Source organism: Melozone crissalis, unplaced genomic scaffold, assembly GCF_028551555.1.
Source record: "Melozone crissalis strain CALT ecotype California unplaced genomic scaffold, PUWL_Pcris_2 ptg000045l_1, whole genome shotgun sequence".
NCBI lineage: Eukaryota > Metazoa > Chordata > Aves > Passeriformes > Passerellidae > Melozone > Melozone crissalis.
Window position 1 is genome coordinate 24,858,775 of NW_026535823.1, and position 18,107 is coordinate 24,876,881.

The following is an 18,107-nucleotide window of genomic DNA, read 5'->3' on the forward strand; positions in this document are numbered from 1 at the left end:
CGGGGCCAACAATGAACCGACACTCCCGGTCCCGCTGGAGCGCCGCGCCGGCCTCCGCCTTCCCCAGTCAGGGCCTGAGACAGTGAGTCCCCTCAGAGCCGCCGCCGCCAGCCCCGCGCCCACGTGCCCGCCCCGCCCCGCCCGGACCCGGAAGCACTTTCCCTCCGCGGGGACAGCGCGGCGGCAGCGGTGCCTCAGTCACAGCCCCGGTCACAGTCCCGGCCTCGGCCCCGCCGCTCCCCGCCCGCCCTCCCTCCCTATCGGCCGCCCCACGGCCGCCGCCCCGCCGCCGCTGTCCTGCTGCTGCAACGCCGCCGCCTCCTTCTCCTCATGAAGCCCGTCGTCGTCTTCGTCCTCGGCGGGCCCGGGGCGGGCAAGGGGACGCAGTGCGCTCGTATCGTGGAGGTGAGGAGCAGGGGCTGCGGGACCCCGGCTGCAGGAAGCCTGGGAGTTGTAGGATCCCCCTGTGGGGCCCGGGACCCTATTTGGGGCGGTCGTCTGTGGGTCGTGTTACACAGACGGGGGTGGCGGGACCACTGTCTGCCTGTCGATCTGGTCTCTTGTCGAGTCTCCATCTATTCTTTGCTCCTTCTAGGCGATAAATACGAATAACTGACTCACATCTTCCCTTTAGTGGGTGAAGTGATGGGGCACCCTCCACTCCGGCCCCTCGGTCCCCCTTCCACCCCTGTCAGGCCGCCTGGCCCTTTCCCTTCTCCTGCCTTTTCCCTCAGCCCCGCGGGATCACACTTTGCTGGTGGTGCCTGCGCCGGTATCCACCCTGGGGACACCACTGGGGTTTTACATCCACCCCGGGAACACCATTGAGGTTTTTATATCCACCCTGGGGACACCATTGGGGTTTTTACATCCATTTTGGGGACACCATAGGGGTTTTAGATCCACCCTCAGTGTTCCGGAGCCCGCTCCGGTTGTGCCGGGAGCGCGGGTTGCCGGCTGTACCGGGGCCGGGGGCAGCACGGCGGCCCGGCAGGATTCCCGGTGCCCGGGCGGTGCTGCCCTGCCGGGCCGGTCCCGCAGCCCTGCCCGAGTGGGAGGCTCCGTACACGTCTGCACGGCCACGTCGGAGCTGGGGCCTGGCAGAGGAGGTGGGTGAGGTGTCTGACAGCCATTGGGATACGTGTGCTTCAAATGGATCAAGGTCCGCGTCCCCTGAGGCCTGTCCCATAAATGTTACAGCTGGTACAGCAGGCATTGCAGGGTGTTGGCTTTTTTACCCAGTGCCATCTCAGTAAGTTGTGGAAGTAATATGTTAAAAATAGAACAAATTAATTTTTTTTTCTGTGACACAATGTGATAGTGGTCAAAGGATATCCTGATCCCATAGATCATTCATCTTGTTCCTTCTCTTTAAAGAGCCTAAGACTGACAGTATAATTTAACTAAACTTTCAAATTTTCAGTTTTCCAAATACATTTTTTCCAGCCTTTTGAGACAACAAATATATAAGAAAGAACGGTGGATGATACATGGTGTAGTACTGTCCTTTTAAACACCAAAAACCGCAGGGATAATTAGAGTGTATCCAGGTGGATAATTACGGAAGTAGTTAGGGATGAATGCTTCCAAACATGTGTGTGTGTTGGATTTGAAACAGCTCTTTTATCTTTTTTTTTTTTTTTTTTTTTTTTACTGAGCAGTTGTATATACTTTTCTTATTAAAAGCCATATAGGATCAAAGCTTATGCATACCCTCATTGAAAGATATGGCTGAGAACTGTGGTGATGGCCATGTTCCTGAATTTGTTGGTGGGAAAGAACCCCAAAACTCCTGGAACAGCCACGTTGTGTGTGCCCTCTGTTCTGGTGGTGCCCTGTTACAGTTTATCCATGCTGCTGCTACATCCCAGACTTCAGACTTGTATAACTAAGTTAAGTGAATTTGGTCCAGACTAAAAAATGCCGTTATGACTTTAGTTCTGAAGGATTTAAACCTCAAATTACAGACTTGCGTTCAAAGCAGCATATTCATTAAATTAAATTGTGGCATGGAAGGTTCACAGTGCTCATAAAGCCTTTTTGGTAAGGTCAGATTCAGCCCCTGGCATGCAGAAAACAAATGAGCTTAAACTATAGGGGAACCTTGTAGGCTGTCATTAATGGCTTTCAGCAAACCATTAGTGTAGCCTCGGGGCTGAAGTACCTTGTGTGGCTGCTGGCCCTGTGTTTAGGAGGATAAATGCCTACGGCTGGATAGGCTGATATAATTGGATAAAGACCACTTTATTAGGAGGAGTTCAAATGAGCCATTGCTACTCAAATAGTATTTCCAGCTAGAAAGGAAAAAAAAAGAAAAACCTTGCTTATGCAGTATTTGTTTTCTTCTCTAAGCCTGGAAAGGGAAATCCAAATTCGAATAAATGCAAATTTGCTTTAATTCTGCTAATCCTGTTCACTACATGGAAAGAAGTTTATTGAAGTCAGTGAGCTGACAGTAGAGAGCACTCAGACCTGTTGAATGCACAGGACAACCTTCCTGCTGGCTCAGACACCTCCAGGAGAGTCACTGGCTAAACTGGGAGGCAGAGAGGGTCTGAGGTTGTTTAAAGAAGAGTTGGACTGGTGTAGGTGTGCTGGAAAACTTTAAGAAAAGGGCACATGAGCAGGGAAGTGTGGGTGAAACACAGCAAAAAGGGCACATGAGCAGGGAAGTGTGGGTGAAACCCAGCAGAGTTACTGGAGAGCAGGAGCTTTTCTAAGCACAGATCCTCACCATGGCCCCTGGCAGCCCCCAGAGAGTCCTGCAGGCAAGTGAGCAGCCTGTGTGGAGTCAATGCTGCCTTTGGGTTGAAAGTGTGTTTTTATTTGTGTTTTAAACCCTGTTGGCAGTTTGCCACAGAGAAAAACGGGCTGTAGCTGAGTAATAATAAACCTCATTCATCCTTGTTGTAAATGGATGGAATAATATTAGTTTACATTTGGAATGAATCTGACCCAGTATCTTACTGTAGAGCTGAAGGTTGTGCTGAACAAAAAGTCAGTATGAGCTATAAATATGTCTTGGTTGCTATTCATACTGGAGATTTGGGACAGAGCACATCACATGTGGAAGAAGTCTCATTTGGCTGAGGTGAGCTCTTGTAGAATTTAGCATCAAACTATTTTTATTAAAAACCAAGGGTGTCTGTGTTTTGTAGAGGAAAGGGGATATTATGTACTTAGTACCTGGGAACAATTTCTCAAAGAAATTTTGTAAATTTTTTGCAGACTGTGCTTTACATTCCCAAAAAAGGAGATGGGTATTCCATGTTGTAGGTGAAATATGTATTTGTTAAATACTAGTGTAAATCATAACTGCTCAATATGTGTGTGCTGGATTCCCTAAATGTGGAGAAGGCATGTATGCATGCCAAATTTGGACACAAATGGAAAACTGATTTGAGGGAAGACCTAATAACAAGTGGAAATGGGTATTGACACAGTGTAAGAAAGGGAACAGTGGGTGAGTGATTAGGATTCTTTATCTCCACAGATAAGGTTGGATGAGACAGCTGAACCAGACTGGTTTTCTCCGATACGGAGGGAAGACTCGACTCCTGTGTGTTCCACAGACACAGAATTGTCAGGGAAATGCAAATCAGCAGAACTGCTGCTGTTCTGGAGCAGTTCCTCCTATTTAGAGAGGGATGAAGCAGAATTCCCTCTTAAGTTCTTATCCTCTCCCTCGCAGCCCTGCAGATTAACTCCTGAAACCTTCCACAGCTTTGTTAGGTGGAGCTTGCCATCATCTGGGACTGTTGCGTAGCTGTCACGTGAGGCAGAATATTTGAGCTATAGTTGAGTGATGTCATTTGAATGCAGGTTCTCTCAATAACCTTCATGCTTTCCACAGTGTCTCTTCTGTGACTGTGAGATAATGGAATGTGCTTTATTGCTGACTTCTGAACTTTGCGTATAAAATCACTATGGTAAAGTCAAGGAAAAAAAAATGCTTTCAGCAAATCTGCATAAAATATGCTTTCTTGTGCTTAAATTTTAAATCCTTATAACCTCTGCTTGGGATGTAAAGCTCTTTGGTTGGTGGGAAGAATAATAACCAAATCATTTGTCTTTATTCCAAGCAAGATTTGAGTTGTACTTTTTTGTCTGTTTGTTTTAGCACGGTGATCTGTAGAGATTTGGAGTGTGCAAGGCATTGCTCTCTGTGTACCTAAAATATAATTCACCTCCACCACAGCCTATCCTGTATGTTTCTGGTTAAATCTAAAATTAATTCCACAAAGTGGGATGCTGAGCCTTCTCAGTTTTATAAGAGCATAAGTTGAGATCCAAATGGAAAAAGCTGTTAAGTTGCTTTGGGATATATGATAAGGAGATTTCCTAGGGTGAAGGAAACAATGCAAGGAAGTATTCATTGTATCAGAAATGCTCCTCTGAAAGTAGCAGAGGATTTAGGTTTTGCTGTCATGTGTTAATTGTCTTCTAGAAGTCTGCTGAGATACAGTGTTAACTTCCTTGAAGTAAAAACAGGGTTTAAATTGTTTGCTTTAAACTCAGCTTCTGAAATCTCTTTAATGAATGTCATGTATTGGTATTCTACTTGGCCTTAAGTTCTCATAGTTGATTTTTAGAACATAAATTTATATTTCTGAACTTGGGAGGTTTTTTTAAAAAACACGATGAGTGTTTAAATCTACCCCCTGAAGATTTATCCGTGAACATTTCCATTTTGCAGAATACTAGGCATTAAACTTTGGACTTTCCTGAACATACTGGGTGCCCTGTATTGAGTCAGTGCTCCTGAAGCACCTGGGGTGCTCTGTTTGCCCCCCTCTCCCTTGGAGGCACTGTGGGATCTCCATTGTGTGTTTTGTTTTGTTAATGAGGGGTTTTGTTTGGTTTTGTTTCCCAGAGACAAGAACATATTTCAAAGTAAGAAAATTTTTTCAATTTTTTAAATTGCAATAAGCAGACAGAAAGTCTATTACTGCATTGTAACCTGTACCCCAAAGATTTAATTCCATGTGCTAGTAGGACAGACAGAAGTTTTCAAGGCTAAAAAAACCCCTGAAGGCTGCAGGCTTTGCACAGTTCTGTCTTTATTTTTACTAGTTCTCAAATGGTGTATGTAGCAGATTTTGGTTGTTTATTAAGGTTGCCCAAGACATGACAGGTCAGAACCAGGGCAATAAAAGTTTGTATTTTATTTGTTTAAATCTTAAGCCCTGTGACTTTCGTTTTCAAACTAGCAACGATAAGCAAAGATAGGAGTCAAGGTCAAAGCAGTAATTTGTGTTTCTCTTGCTCCTTGGCTTCTGCTCTCTTAAGGAAGTCTCAAGCTGTGTGTTTAGTGGGGAGATTTGTTGCAGGACCACCAGGGCTGAATCAGAAATAAACCCGGTGTCCCTCAGAAGGGGCTGTGAAGGAGTCCCAGCGTCAGCTGCTGCTCACCCCTGATCCTTCCTGGCTCCACCTGCTTCCAGCCTGATGTGACTCACACATTTCCATTTCTGTGCATCTGTTTATTGTACTTACTGAAAACAAAGCCTGTTCTGTCTGCAGAGTGAAAGTTGCAAATCCCGGCTGGCAGAAGGAAGCTGGAAGGGCTGGAGGACAGGGCAGGGAAGGGCAGCCCGGAGAGGCTGCAATCTCGGGCTGGAATGTGGAGATGTGGAGCTCACGGCTTGTGTGTCCCAGTTTGTCCTGCTGTGACTGACCAGGCAGAGGCAAACAGCAAGTGCTGTTCTGATCTGCTCTGCTCTATCCACTGCTGCTGTGATGGGATTGATGGAAACTTGAGCTCACCTTTCCATTTCACTGGAATTTTTAAAAATTATTTTAATGTTTTATTTTTTTAAAGCAAAATGGGAGAATGTCTTGAGTGGTGTTGAAGGCGGCACTTTTTCATTCACAGTTGATTTTTGTAAGTAATATTTGGAGACCCATACTTCACAAAATTAATTTTGAAAACAATGAGAACTTGTGTAATGAATAGATGTGGTGCTCACACTACTCTTGCCAATTTTAGTCAAGGTGTTTAGGGCACAAAATTTTCTTTTATTTTAGGTGAGAGAAACCATCAGCAAGCTTCCTAAGTTGGAGCAAATCATCACAGCACCAGGAGCTTGCACTACTTGTGTAGTAATGAGAACTTGCGTAATAGTAGCTTACCAATTTAATCTTTTTTTCTTCTTCTAGATCACACCAGTCTGACAGCATAGCAGAAAGCATTATCTCTAAAATACATTTTAGAATAGTTGATTCTGTATTTTCCTGTTTCTTCTGTGTAATACCAAAACCTCTCCAGATTTTAAGTGCTTGGCATCCTAGTATTTGGAAATTGTTTTTTGACCTCTTTTTTTTTTTTCTAAGTCATCCTTTCATTCTGACATTATGTGCCTAGTAAGAGCTGGGGAAACTGCTTTTTCATTATTTGGCAGCCACAGTCCTGCTCCCTTTTTGATTGCAGAAGAGAGTGCAGGAGTGGCAATGAGTCGCATTCTGGGGATTGCATCAGGATGTGCTTGGCACTGCTGGCAGTCCTGCTGCCACAAGGCAGACCTTGTCCAGACCTGAGTGTTTGACCCATGTTTTGTGCTGTTACATCACAGTCTCTTCTGCAAGCCCTTGGCATTGCAATGATTTGCTGCAGCTCAGGACGCTTGCTGAGGGTTTCTATGACCTAAAATGAAAGAAAACTTTGTGCCCTGAACATCTTGATTAAAGCTGGCAAGGGTAGCAGGAGCTCCACATCTCTGCAGCCTTCTGTGTGTGGAGCAGCAGCCAAGCCATTCTCCCCCCTTGTTTGTATTGTTTAAACCCATGTGTTTTCTTTGGCTCTTGGCTCAGCATAGTTCACAAATAGATGTTTTGCCCCTGAAGGAGAGGTTTGTTTTTCTTACAGCCTGGTTAAGCCATTCTGAGGGTTAGTCTTGAATATAATTTATTATTATCTCAAACAAGTCTATTTGTACAAAAGCACTTTTAAACACTTCTGTCTTTGCTTTCCAGTTCAGCTGTTAAAAACTACTTTAGTTTGCTCTTGCAAAAGATGGAGAATTCAGAAAAAATTCTGACTCAATTTTGTTTTCATGCATGAAAAGGAAAATGCCAAGGAAAATTAAATGGTTTGGTAATCCTCTAAAACCTAAGGGATTATATTTTCCTCCTGTTTTCTTCTTTGTAGAAACCTGATGTTAAAAAAATCATCATTCTATAACTTTAGCAAGAAGAACTGCATGTTAATTTAGCATTCAGCAGAGTAATGTTTCTTGCTTATAAGGAACAATTTATTCTGGTTTATGGCTTCTGTAGGTTATAAATATTTAGATTTGCAATTAGTTAGGCATATCCAAATGCAATGTACATTAAAGCAAGAGTACAGTGAGCTTACAGAGGATGTCTGTGAAGCTTTTCCTTCACACTTAGTTACAGCAAAATCTTGCTTCTGTTTTTTGCCAACTGTGTACAGTTTTGGAGATTTAAGTAATTATATCCCTTCTTAAATTATGACTATGGCAGAACTAACTTTCCATGCTTTTGTGGGTGAAATTGGAAAGCAACTGAAATGTTTTAAAGTCACTTAGTGGGTTGTGTAATATTTTTGTTGTACTTAGTTCAGTAGCCAAGTTTTAAAACCAAAGTTCACAGCCTTGCCAAGTGTGTAGTCACATTATTATGCCTCTCAGACACCTTGTTTGAAATTTGCTTTGGATGTTGCTGCAGCCAAACTGATAACCTTGAAGTTTTTTGCTGCTGCTTTTGTTTTGTGTAAAAACTTCCAGATGAGAATGTATGTGTGTGCTGTGTTTTGGATGTAGAACTAGCTAAGGTAATACCAAGGAGATGTATTTATTGCCTGTTTTGATGGACTTATATTTGGTCAAGGAGCATAGTGCACTTTATTAGTTTTCTTGCAGCGTTAAATGAGCTGAGAAAATGATTATTTATAACCATGCATTTCTCTTTGGTAGGAATGTATTTGTTTGCTTGCACTAGGTATCTATTTACAATGATAAATGCCTGAGAAATTCATATCTATTAAATACTTCCATCATTATTTTTCATAAGTGACAATTTTAGCTGTAATTTGAGGTCAAAGAGCAATGGTGTGTGCTGTTTTTGTGCACAATGCTATCATATTGATGGATCTGAATCTGATCTCTCTGTTTACTCTGTGTGGTGTGGCAGAGGGTGGAACCAGTGTAGCTATTGACCTTCATTTACCACGTCATCCTCAGGAGAAGTCACCGCTTTTCCCTAAGGGCTGCTCTCCGTGGTCATCCCAGGGAAGGAGGTAGCAGGGGCAGGGGGACTGTTTGTGCAGCTGCTGTGTTATAGGTAATTTCACCAAGGCTGGGGAGGAAGCTGGTGCTAGAACCACAACATGAACATAAGGATTTCTGATTTAGCCTGTGCTTGGGACATTCCTCCAGCTCCAAAAGACCTGCAGTCACCCTATGTGTTTTCTTTCAGTAGGTAATTAAACAAAATTCTTGTCTTGTCTTGTTTCTAAACATAACAAAATTGCTCTTGAAAATGGTACAGAAATACCTGACCAAAGCCCTGTTGAGCATTTTACCCAAGGATGTCCAGTTCTGGGGCCCTCACCTCAAAAAGACATTGGGGTGCTGGAGTGTGTCCAGAGAAGGGTAATGGAGCTGGTGAAGGGTTGGAGGGTGAGTCCTATGAGCAGCAGCTGAGGGAGCTGGGGGTTTTAGCCTGAGGAAAAGGAGGCTTAGGGGAAACCTTGTCATTCACAACTCCCTGAAAGGAATTTGTACTAAGATAAGAGTCAGCCTCTTCTCCCAGGCAGCCAGCAACAGGACAAGAGGAAATGGCCTCAAGGTGCAGCAGGGGAGGTTCAGGTTGGACATTTGGAAGAATTTCCTCACTGATATGGTTGTCAGACACTGGAACAGGGAGGTGGTGGAATCACCATTCATGGAAGCGTTCAAGAAGCGACTGCAAGTGGAACTTGAAGCTTTGGTGTAGTTGTCACTATGTGTTTGGTCAAAGGCTGGGCTTGATGATCTTGGAGGTCTTTTCCATCCTTAATGACTCTGATTGTTACTGTGTGTGTTGTGTGCAGAGTGTGCTCTACTGTCAGATTGCACACTGAAGATGGAACAGATCTGTCACTAGCAAGATGCTGCTCCCTGGGTGTCTCTGTTGCAAAGCAAGGATAAACAGGGCTGGCATTGCTGTCTGGTGTTGGGTTTGCACAAATGCTCTGCCTGAAGGGAGCCTGTGTTTGCTTTGCTGTTGCAGAAATACGGCTACACTCACCTTTCTGCCGGTGACCTGCTCCGGGACGAGCGGAAAAGGCCGGGCTCCCAGTATGGAGAACTCATTGAGAACTACATTAAAGAGGGGGAGATCGTGCCAGTTGAAATAACAATCAGCTTGCTGAAGAGGGTAAGGAAAAGACTATTTCCTTGCAGGGTCACTCCTGCAGAGTAAGCAACAAAGCAGTGGCTGTGTTCTGGCCGAACTGCTTTTCCTCCAGTGTGAGCGGTATGAATGGGCAGACATGGAGCTGCTTCTCTCAGCAATCACTTGTGTTTCTTTCTGACTGCTAGAGAGCTGATCTCATACCTGGGGATCTGTGAAAATGGGTTATTTTAATTTTCCTTTATTTTTTACTAGCTCTAGGAAAAGCAGTGAAACTGTGTTTCTTATTTCCCTGCACTAGCTTTTGGACCTCTTGGTCCATTCAGTCATATTTGATTGGAGGCCAGAGGCCTTAAAAGCACTAAGATTTGTAAGTTTTGTCAAAATAGATAGTCAGGTGAAAGAGAAGAATACCTACTGATGTTCTTGTGAAAGGAAAAGCTTCAGCCTCTATTGGATGTCCATGAAAACAATGGGAATATCTACTTTAAGTCAAAAAAGGCAGCTGTTCATGGCACTAAATTTATCTGGAGCTTTTCCCTTCAAATTAACTTTAGATCAGGGATATTCTGATGTCTTATTGTGTAAAGACACTTCCCAGAATCTTGTAGAAAATAAGCTTTAAAGCTGGGATTTATTACGAGATTTGTTTGTTATGAGATTTTTGAGCTTTGTGAAATAACTGATTCAATTTGAACAATAGTTGTGTTGGTGCATCAGTGAATTAACCAGCACACACTGAAAGTGAAACAAAAAGCACATTTTGTAAATCTGCAATAATCCTAAAATAAATGCTTCTCAACTTACCATGTCAACATCTTGGGGGTAAATTAATAAGTAGATAAATCAGCATATGTGCAGGAGATTGTGAATTGAATTGTCTTTTATCAGGCAATGGATCAAACAATGGCTGCCAATTCCCAGAAGAACAAGTTTTTGATTGATGGATTTCCCAGGAATGAAGATAATCTTCAAGGCTGGAATAAGACTATGGATGGAAAAGCGGATGTCTCCTTTGTTCTCTTTTTTGATTGTGACAATGAGGTAATGAAGTGTGTAATTCTGTAACTTCCTTTCTTGCAATATTGTGGGAATCATTCAAGAAGAACAATTAAACTCTGACAGGGAGAATGGACTAATGTAAAAGTAGAAGGAAAACTTGGCCTGGGTGTTTGAAGGATTTTTTGGCAACTTGTTTTAGCCAATGAAAAGCTGCCTGTTTATTGAAATAGACAGATGATGACAATTGGTATAATCATATGGGAATAAATTATATTGAGGAATTACTCCAGGAAATTCCATTCTTAAAGAAAATTTATCAAAACTTTAAATACATTTTACAAAATTATTTGGTTACTTCTCAGAAAATATTACTCTATATACTCTTAGTAATTTGTTGTTTAGTCCAAAATTACCTTGGTGCAATGTCTGCTTTAATTCTGAAGTGCAGCAGCAATCTTTGTTTTCATACTTATGAGCTGTGCTATGGGATAGTCAGTAATCAACATTTTATTCAGCAAGTCATTAAATTACAAGGGCATTTTGTCAGTGATGCATTGCATTCATTTAACAAGTGCCGTGATGTGCTGTCTTCTTAATTTGTCAATGCCCTTGAACATAAAAACTGTTATGACTATCCCAGCACCTTAAGCTGACTTTTTTCCTGTTACCCCTTTCCCCAGCTTCCTGAGATTTTGGTTTTTTGGTTTTTTTTATTTATTTGCAATCATTTTGTAATCTTAAAGAGCACACGAGGAACTACTATTTTTCTGTTAAAACATTAAATAAGACTAAAATAATTTTTTCACTTGGTGGGGCGTTAATTTTTTGATTCCAATTTTTTACTAGATCTAAAAATACCCAATGCTTCATAATCTTTCCTATGATTGTACTGTGGAGGTAAAATAATTTTTAACCCTTGTCCTCCTGCATGGGTAGAATAAAAGTACTCATGGAGTGCACATGTGTCAGCTTTGCTTATTTAACTCAAGGTTTAAAAAACTTAGTTCATTGGGACATTTCTAGCTATGGTTAGTTCTTCATTTTTTACTTAGATTTTGAAGTCTCCATTATAGCAATGTCAGGTAAGAACATTTTAACTGACAGTAACTTATTATTGTCAGTTTGCTGTACAAAATTCTTGAGAGAACATACAGTGACTTTCCTTTAGTGCAGACATATATTAATAGTCCCATTTGACATGCTGCTTTTCAGAAAGCTTGAACACATCCTTGAAAATCAGGTAATTTTCTTTTTTTATGTCTCAGGCTGGGGATTCAGTCAAATCACAGAGCTTGATGCTGCTTTTACTTCCTCTGACCCCAATCCCGTTTCCATAAACTGGATTGTGGATCATCCTCCTCTAGAAGACACTTCCTATGTGACTTCTGGTTACATCCACCAGTTCTGGGCTGTATTTTGTGTGCCAGGCCAGTTTAGATTTGCAGGATTTTTGTTAGTTCCTGCTCTCAGGATGGCAGCTGGTGTTCCTGGCTGCAGTCATGCTTCTGGTGTTTTTTTGTAGATCTGTATCGGCCGCTGTCTCGAGAGAGGCAAGAGCAGCGGTAGGAGCGACGATAACCGGGAGAGCCTGGAGAAGAGGTACTGTCCTAAAAACTTTTCTGGTCCCTTCTCTTGATACTTTTCTTTGTAATGTGGTTTTATTCTCCCTGTGATTTCTCTTAGAATTCATACATATCTGCAGTCTACTAAGCCTATCATAGATTTGTATGAGAGAATGGGAAAAGTCAGAAAAGTGGATGCTTCTAAATCTGTTGATGAAGTAAGTATATATATGCCAAAAAACCATGGGGATCACAGGGTGGCAGGGTGCATATTTCTGGCATTCTTCTGAGATGTGTGTGTGTGTGATTAGCCTGCTCATTAAGCACTGATGTTATTACTCAGGGATGTTGTGAAGCTCTTGATTTAACTCTTGAAGGACGAGTAAGATGTGAATAACTTGAGGAAATTGATCTGTTCTGCTTGAGTGTGAACTGGCCTAACACATTTTCAGTGTTTCTGTGTTTAACAGAGTCTTGCCTTTTACATTTTCATGAGCTTTTGCTCCTCTCCAAGTAATGTTGCTCTTCTGTCTGCTTCCCAAAATTGATGCCAGTCTCACTGTTAAAGAATTACTGTGAATGTTCTAAAAAACCCCTATATATTTTTGAAAGTACTGTCAAATACTGTTTAAGTTGGTTTAACTTGGAGTAACTGTTAGATCAATGCTTCATAAAATTCTTCTTTGTCTTTCTAGGTTTTTGAAAATGTTGTACAAATTTTCGACAAAGAAGGCTAATTCCCAGCTTGAAACTCCATTTCAACTTGTGCTTGAATCTTGCTTGAATAGCTGCTACTGCAGTCCACTCTTTGTAATTATTTTAAAAGATTTTTTATTTTTTTTTTCACATATCTAATGATGATTGGTAAAACAGTTGATTAGAAATGGATCTGTTTTTTAAATAGGAAATCATTTCTTGTGGCTATAGTATACAAGTTTCAGGGTTCTCCATTAGTGCAAGTTCAGTTACTCACATGGCAGAAACACAGTTAATACATCTTTCTGAACAAACTGTTTATTCTGTCACAGTTCTGTGCCTGTCATGGGCAGTCCTTCTTCTTCCTATTGCTGTACACCTACTTGCTTTTTAAAGATCAACTGAACAGCAGCATAAATCAATGAAGGACCCATAAACCTTGGGTTTTTTGGATTCTTGGACCAAATTTAGCAGGTTTTTTTTAAGTATAATTTTGCCCCAAATTCCCTTATATCCCCAGACCTGAATTCTCTAAGTCAAGCTACAGTTAGTGTGAGAATCTGTTTTAGCAATTGTCAGAAAACTATGAAATATGCATTTCAGGAACAGACATACAAAGTACTTTATGGAAAGTGGTGCTTCCTTATGACTCTGGATGTAAACTGTCTTGCAGGTTTTTGGATTACATGACCCTGGATTTTTCCTTGTTTTAATTTGCAAAAGATTAAGAAAGTCAGTTTAACATTTCAATACTCATCTTAAATGATAGTTATGTTCTTAACTACAGCATAGTCTCACAAGATGGCAAAGTTCTTAAAAAGTATACAGTAGGCAAAATCTGACCTCTGTCTTTTGTAACAAGTGGAAGGGTTCTTCTTTGTTATTATTGAAATACTGTGTTACCAAATGCTTTAAGGTTTGTTACCTGAGGAAATATTTTTATGGTTAAACTAGTGAATATGTTTCCCTAAAAATGTGTAATTTTAATAGCTGTTTGTTTGAGAAGTTTGTAAGTTATTGCACTTTTTTTACAATGTGGTCAGCTGAGGGGAAGATAATTGCAGGAAAAAAGTTTAATTCCCTGAAACAGAATCCTGCTTCCCCCTGTTCTCTTGAATAAGCCAAGTGCAGTCAGCAGGAGGAGCTGGGGTGAGCAGGGAACTGGTTGAAACAACCTGGTTGAAGCGTTTGCACAGATGTGGTGCAATTTTGTCTTTTGTTTAAGCTTTCCTGTCCCCTATATAGTATGCATAGGTCTGGAGGGGCCCAACCATGCACTCCTTTTGTGCCCTAAGCTTCCACTGATGGCATGAAGATGAGAGTGTTGACTGATTTTAGTGCTAGAGTGGTTGTTCCTACATTAACTGACGTTCTAATTGCTTTGTGACTGCTAATTACACAGAATTGCAATTCGGAATTCTCGATGCTCAGCTTTTCTTTAGCCATGACTTTCTCTGTTTAGGAGAAGGTTTAAATTAAGCTTAGTTTTTAATTAGAATCAGATGTGTTGGTCCTCATCTTGCAGTCAGATTTGTATTTTCAGGAATTCTCACCTCGCTGAGGTTGTTGAGGCTCCTGGACTGGGCAAGAGATGGGTGCAGAACCAAGGGTAAACTGCAGTAGCTTTTCCAGTCTGGTAGGAGTTCAGGCAATGGGCTGGCCACAAATAGCTGTTTACTACTGCTGAATATATGGACCATGACTGCTTTTGTGAGTGTGGGGGGGCCAATGCTCCCACTTTATGAATTTCTTGTTTAAAAAAATAAAAGAAGAAAACCTAGAATTTAACTCTTCCTGTATAAGTATGCTGACATGGATAGGATCCAGCAAAACTGCATGTTTTAATATGAAGGTTTGAATCAGGGTTTTTCAAAAGATACTTCAAACTGGGTTCTTTAATCCAATTAGAGTGATTTCATTAACTCTTGCTTCTAAGTTACTGCTTTTTTACAAGTTCAGAATTTTCTCTCATCATACACTTTTCTGTGTATTTAAGTGCTGAAACAAAAAGACCCCAACCTCTGAAGCAAGTTTTTCTAAAACTCCCAACAATGTTTTGGCAGTATTGAATTTGGAGTGGATTGTAATCTGTCTGTGCAAGGACTAGATTTTTTTGTCATTTTATTTATTGAAGATGCCATTAAATGTGTTACCACTTCTTTCAAGATGGACTTACGATTGAAATAAAAATTAAAAGCAATATGTGAATGTGTTTGTCCATTTAGCAGCAAAACTGTATAAAGAATTTGAGGAGATCCAATAAACTTTGTTCTGTGGCTTAATGAGTGCTTGCCTTACAGTTATCTGTCACAAGGGATATTTTTCAAGTATATCCATCTATATAAAGTAAATATTTATTTGAGTTAAATACTTCACGTGGCCACATGTACAGGTATGTGTATAAAAGTTCAGTTTTCACCATCAAAACTGAAGTCCTGAAGATCCTTTTAGGCACAGGAGAAGATCAAACCTTTGCCTGTGGCATTGGTACCTTTTCTTGATTTTACAGGTTTATCAAATGACTGTGTTCATATAGTTGTGCAGTGATCATTCATTTGGCACACGTGTGAAAGGAAAGTGACTTGGAGTGGTGTAGGAAACACAAACCTATTGTGCACCTGCTGTTGGAGACATTTCTGGCCTGGATTTCTCAGGATTCCTTGCTCAATCAGCAGCTGATCCCCTGACTGCCATTCTGCTGGCTCTGCAGCACATGTGTACGTGCTATACTCCAGGCTGTTCTTAAAGGAGAGTTGCACAGCATAATATTCTCTAGAAAAGAAACTGAGAGGCTGCCAGCCTCATTTTAAAATAACTCATTTTATGTAAAGATCTGTTACAAAAGAGGTTGTTTTGTCATGTGTAGCTTCCCATTAAACGACTTGTTGAACTTAAAATTATAGAATCATTTGGGTTGGAAAAGACTTCTAAGGCAGAACATCCCTTCCAACTTGAAACTTTACCCTGGAAAGATTTGCAGAGCTGTTCTGAAATGGGTGGGGAAGAGCAGGGGATTTTTCAGTTGTGCCAGGTGCCTTTCTGCTGGGAAATCTGCTGAGACTAAACTGCTGCTGTAACCTCACCTTGAAGTTGTAGCATCTCCTCAGGGATGGGCTGAAAGGGGCAAAGCTGCCCATTGGATTTGCACCTTTTGGACAGAGATTTTGAGTTCAGTCTCCCACTTTGAGAGCAGGAGCAGGCAGAGAAGAGCATAAACACACACTTGAGGATTGCCTCAGCGTAAGATATCCCCCACTAGGAACAATTTGTCCTTAATAAGAAGAGCTGGCTCATGAGGGAGTTGTGAGGTCTCGTGGAAAATCCTGTCTCTTACAACAGTGGGGACATGTGTGTGCTGCTGCCCAGGCTGAGCTGGGGAGAAGGGGAGAGTTAAATGGAAAAACCACTCAGCTCAGAGCGGAGCTGCCAGCTGTCGTTACCGGCTGGCAGTTCCTGGCTGCCAGCATTTAGGAAAGTTGCAGCTTACGGGATTACTTTCCTCCTCTGGTGTGAGCTCCAGAACCAGTTCAGTCCCTGCTGTGGCACAGATGTCTCTGAAGGCTGTGATCTGTGACAGCTCTGCTGGCCTTCTGCTCTGGGGGGCAACACTTGGCTCCTTGGCACAAGCTGGTTATTCCTTCAAGCTGTGGCGCAGCAGGACTTGGAGACCCAGGGCTGTGCCCTTGCCACAGTCCAGACACCTCAGGTTTAAAGAAAACTGCGAGACAATGTGAAGAGGATTTGCCTGATCAGGTAACAAAGGAGACAAAACATTCGATAATATCAAAACATTAATACGCGGTTTCATATAGCAGCAATGCGCCCACTCTTGTGATCTGCAGACCTTTATAAGCCTTCCAGGGGAGATAGGGGGGCATGGAAGAATTTAATCTTGCATCTCTCTGCTATTTTTCATGGATTGCTTAATTTAAGATGGTGGGTTTCAGCCTGTGTATTTGTAGAGTATTTCTATTGGTAACGATAGGTGTCTTTATTGAGTCTTCTAATCTCCTCAGCTGAGGTATGCTCTATCCTCTTTGCTTTCTGCATTTTAATGCCTTTTCCTTACCTTTCTGAATTGCAGATGCTCTTTGGGATAGGAAGAGGCGTGCTTTTGCCAATCTCTATCTGCTTGCTAAATAAAGAAAACCTTTAAACCTTCCTCTGGAGTAATCTGAACCTGTTTCTGACATGAGCTTGGTACATAAGCTGTTACAAAACCAATATAAAGCACATTGTTTTGGGGTTTTTTCCCAGCTGCAGGAAATCTCTGCGTAGTACCTCTGCTCTTTTCTCCTGTGTGAGTCAGATCAGCTGTATCTGCCTTGTTTCAGCACAGAGCACGAGAAAACCTCCTCTGTCACTAGGTGTTAAACCAGCAGTGATGAGTTGTGCATCAGTGGAGGCAAGTGAGATGGTTGAAGAGGGGAGAGAAGATGCTTAGAGAAGCTCAGTCAATTCTGCTTCACTCCTAAGACTTCAGCTTTAGATAAATACCTGTTTTACAGGGCAGCAGTGCTTGTGGAGTCCTGCTATTTCATCATTGTGCTGTATAGAAATTATTGTAAAAGCACTCCCTGCCTACAAGTTTCCTCATCTCCTCTTGTTGAGCCTGCCACCTTTAATGCCAGGGGTTGTGGAGGAACTTTTCCTGAATTTTTCTTCAGGATAACACTGTAGAAACTAAACTGGGCAGGATGAAAGCAGCATGAGCCTTGCATGTGAGGTGTGACATGCACAGTGGATTTCACTGTGGGCAGCAGTGCCAGGCATTTTCATCATCCTGGCTTGTAACTGTGTTCAGACAGCAAAGCAGAAATTTTCTCTTCCCCCTCAAATGTTTGGCAGAAAACTTGCTTTTGTCTAAAATGCTTCTTAAGCCCTGTGTGAACCCTTCAGTCCTAAACCAAATACCAGTTTGAGTTGTGCTTTTTCTATCCAATTTGCAAATAGGAGGGTTTGGTTTAGTTTCTTGTAATAACTGCTGCAGTGAGACAACTCTTGGAAAATACAAGGCACCATCCCAAAAGATATTATCTGCTTTACTCTGGAGGGCTTTTTAGCACAATGCTGTTTCTGTGCGGTGAGAAATGGCACAGATTGCTGTGTGGCTACCAAAGTGTGGTGGGCTGGGTATGGTACATGTGAAAATGGTGTCTTGGACAACTTCTATTTAGTGCCAAGAGGTATAAAAAGGGATTTGGGGACAGAATTAGATCAAGTCTTAGGATTAAAGCTTAATCTATGGTGGAGGTCTTCAGGACTGTCAGGATCTATGAGGGTGTATGGAGAATGTAATATCTGGTGGTCTTCTCTCCTGGCTGAGCAGAGGGCAGCTCTTTAGGTTTCTGTTCACAGCATTATTACTGTTGTCCTCTTAAACCAGAACCAGCTGAAGTTCCCAGCTATGGTCACTTAAGTATACTGAGTGTATATTTAACTCAAATACCTCTGTTCTGTCTGAATAACCCCTCCAGCTTCTTTTGGATGTGA

At 41.9% G+C, this 18,107-nt stretch overlaps 1 protein-coding gene across 1 annotated transcript; it reads left to right on the forward strand.

Annotated features, from left to right (window-relative positions):
* The first annotated feature begins 163 nt into the window (after nucleotides 1-163).
* Nucleotides 164-12,975, forward strand: CMPK1 (cytidine/uridine monophosphate kinase 1). Its single transcript, XM_054285749.1, has 6 exons — nucleotides 164-405; nucleotides 9,232-9,378; nucleotides 10,246-10,398; nucleotides 11,879-11,955; nucleotides 12,040-12,136; nucleotides 12,614-12,975. Exons 1-6 carry the CDS (start codon nucleotides 331-333, stop codon nucleotides 12,653-12,655), a joined length of 591 nt encoding a protein of 196 aa, XP_054141724.1. The 5' UTR covers nucleotides 164-330; the 3' UTR covers nucleotides 12,656-12,975.
* The last annotated feature ends 5,132 nt before the right edge of the window (nucleotides 12,976-18,107 follow it).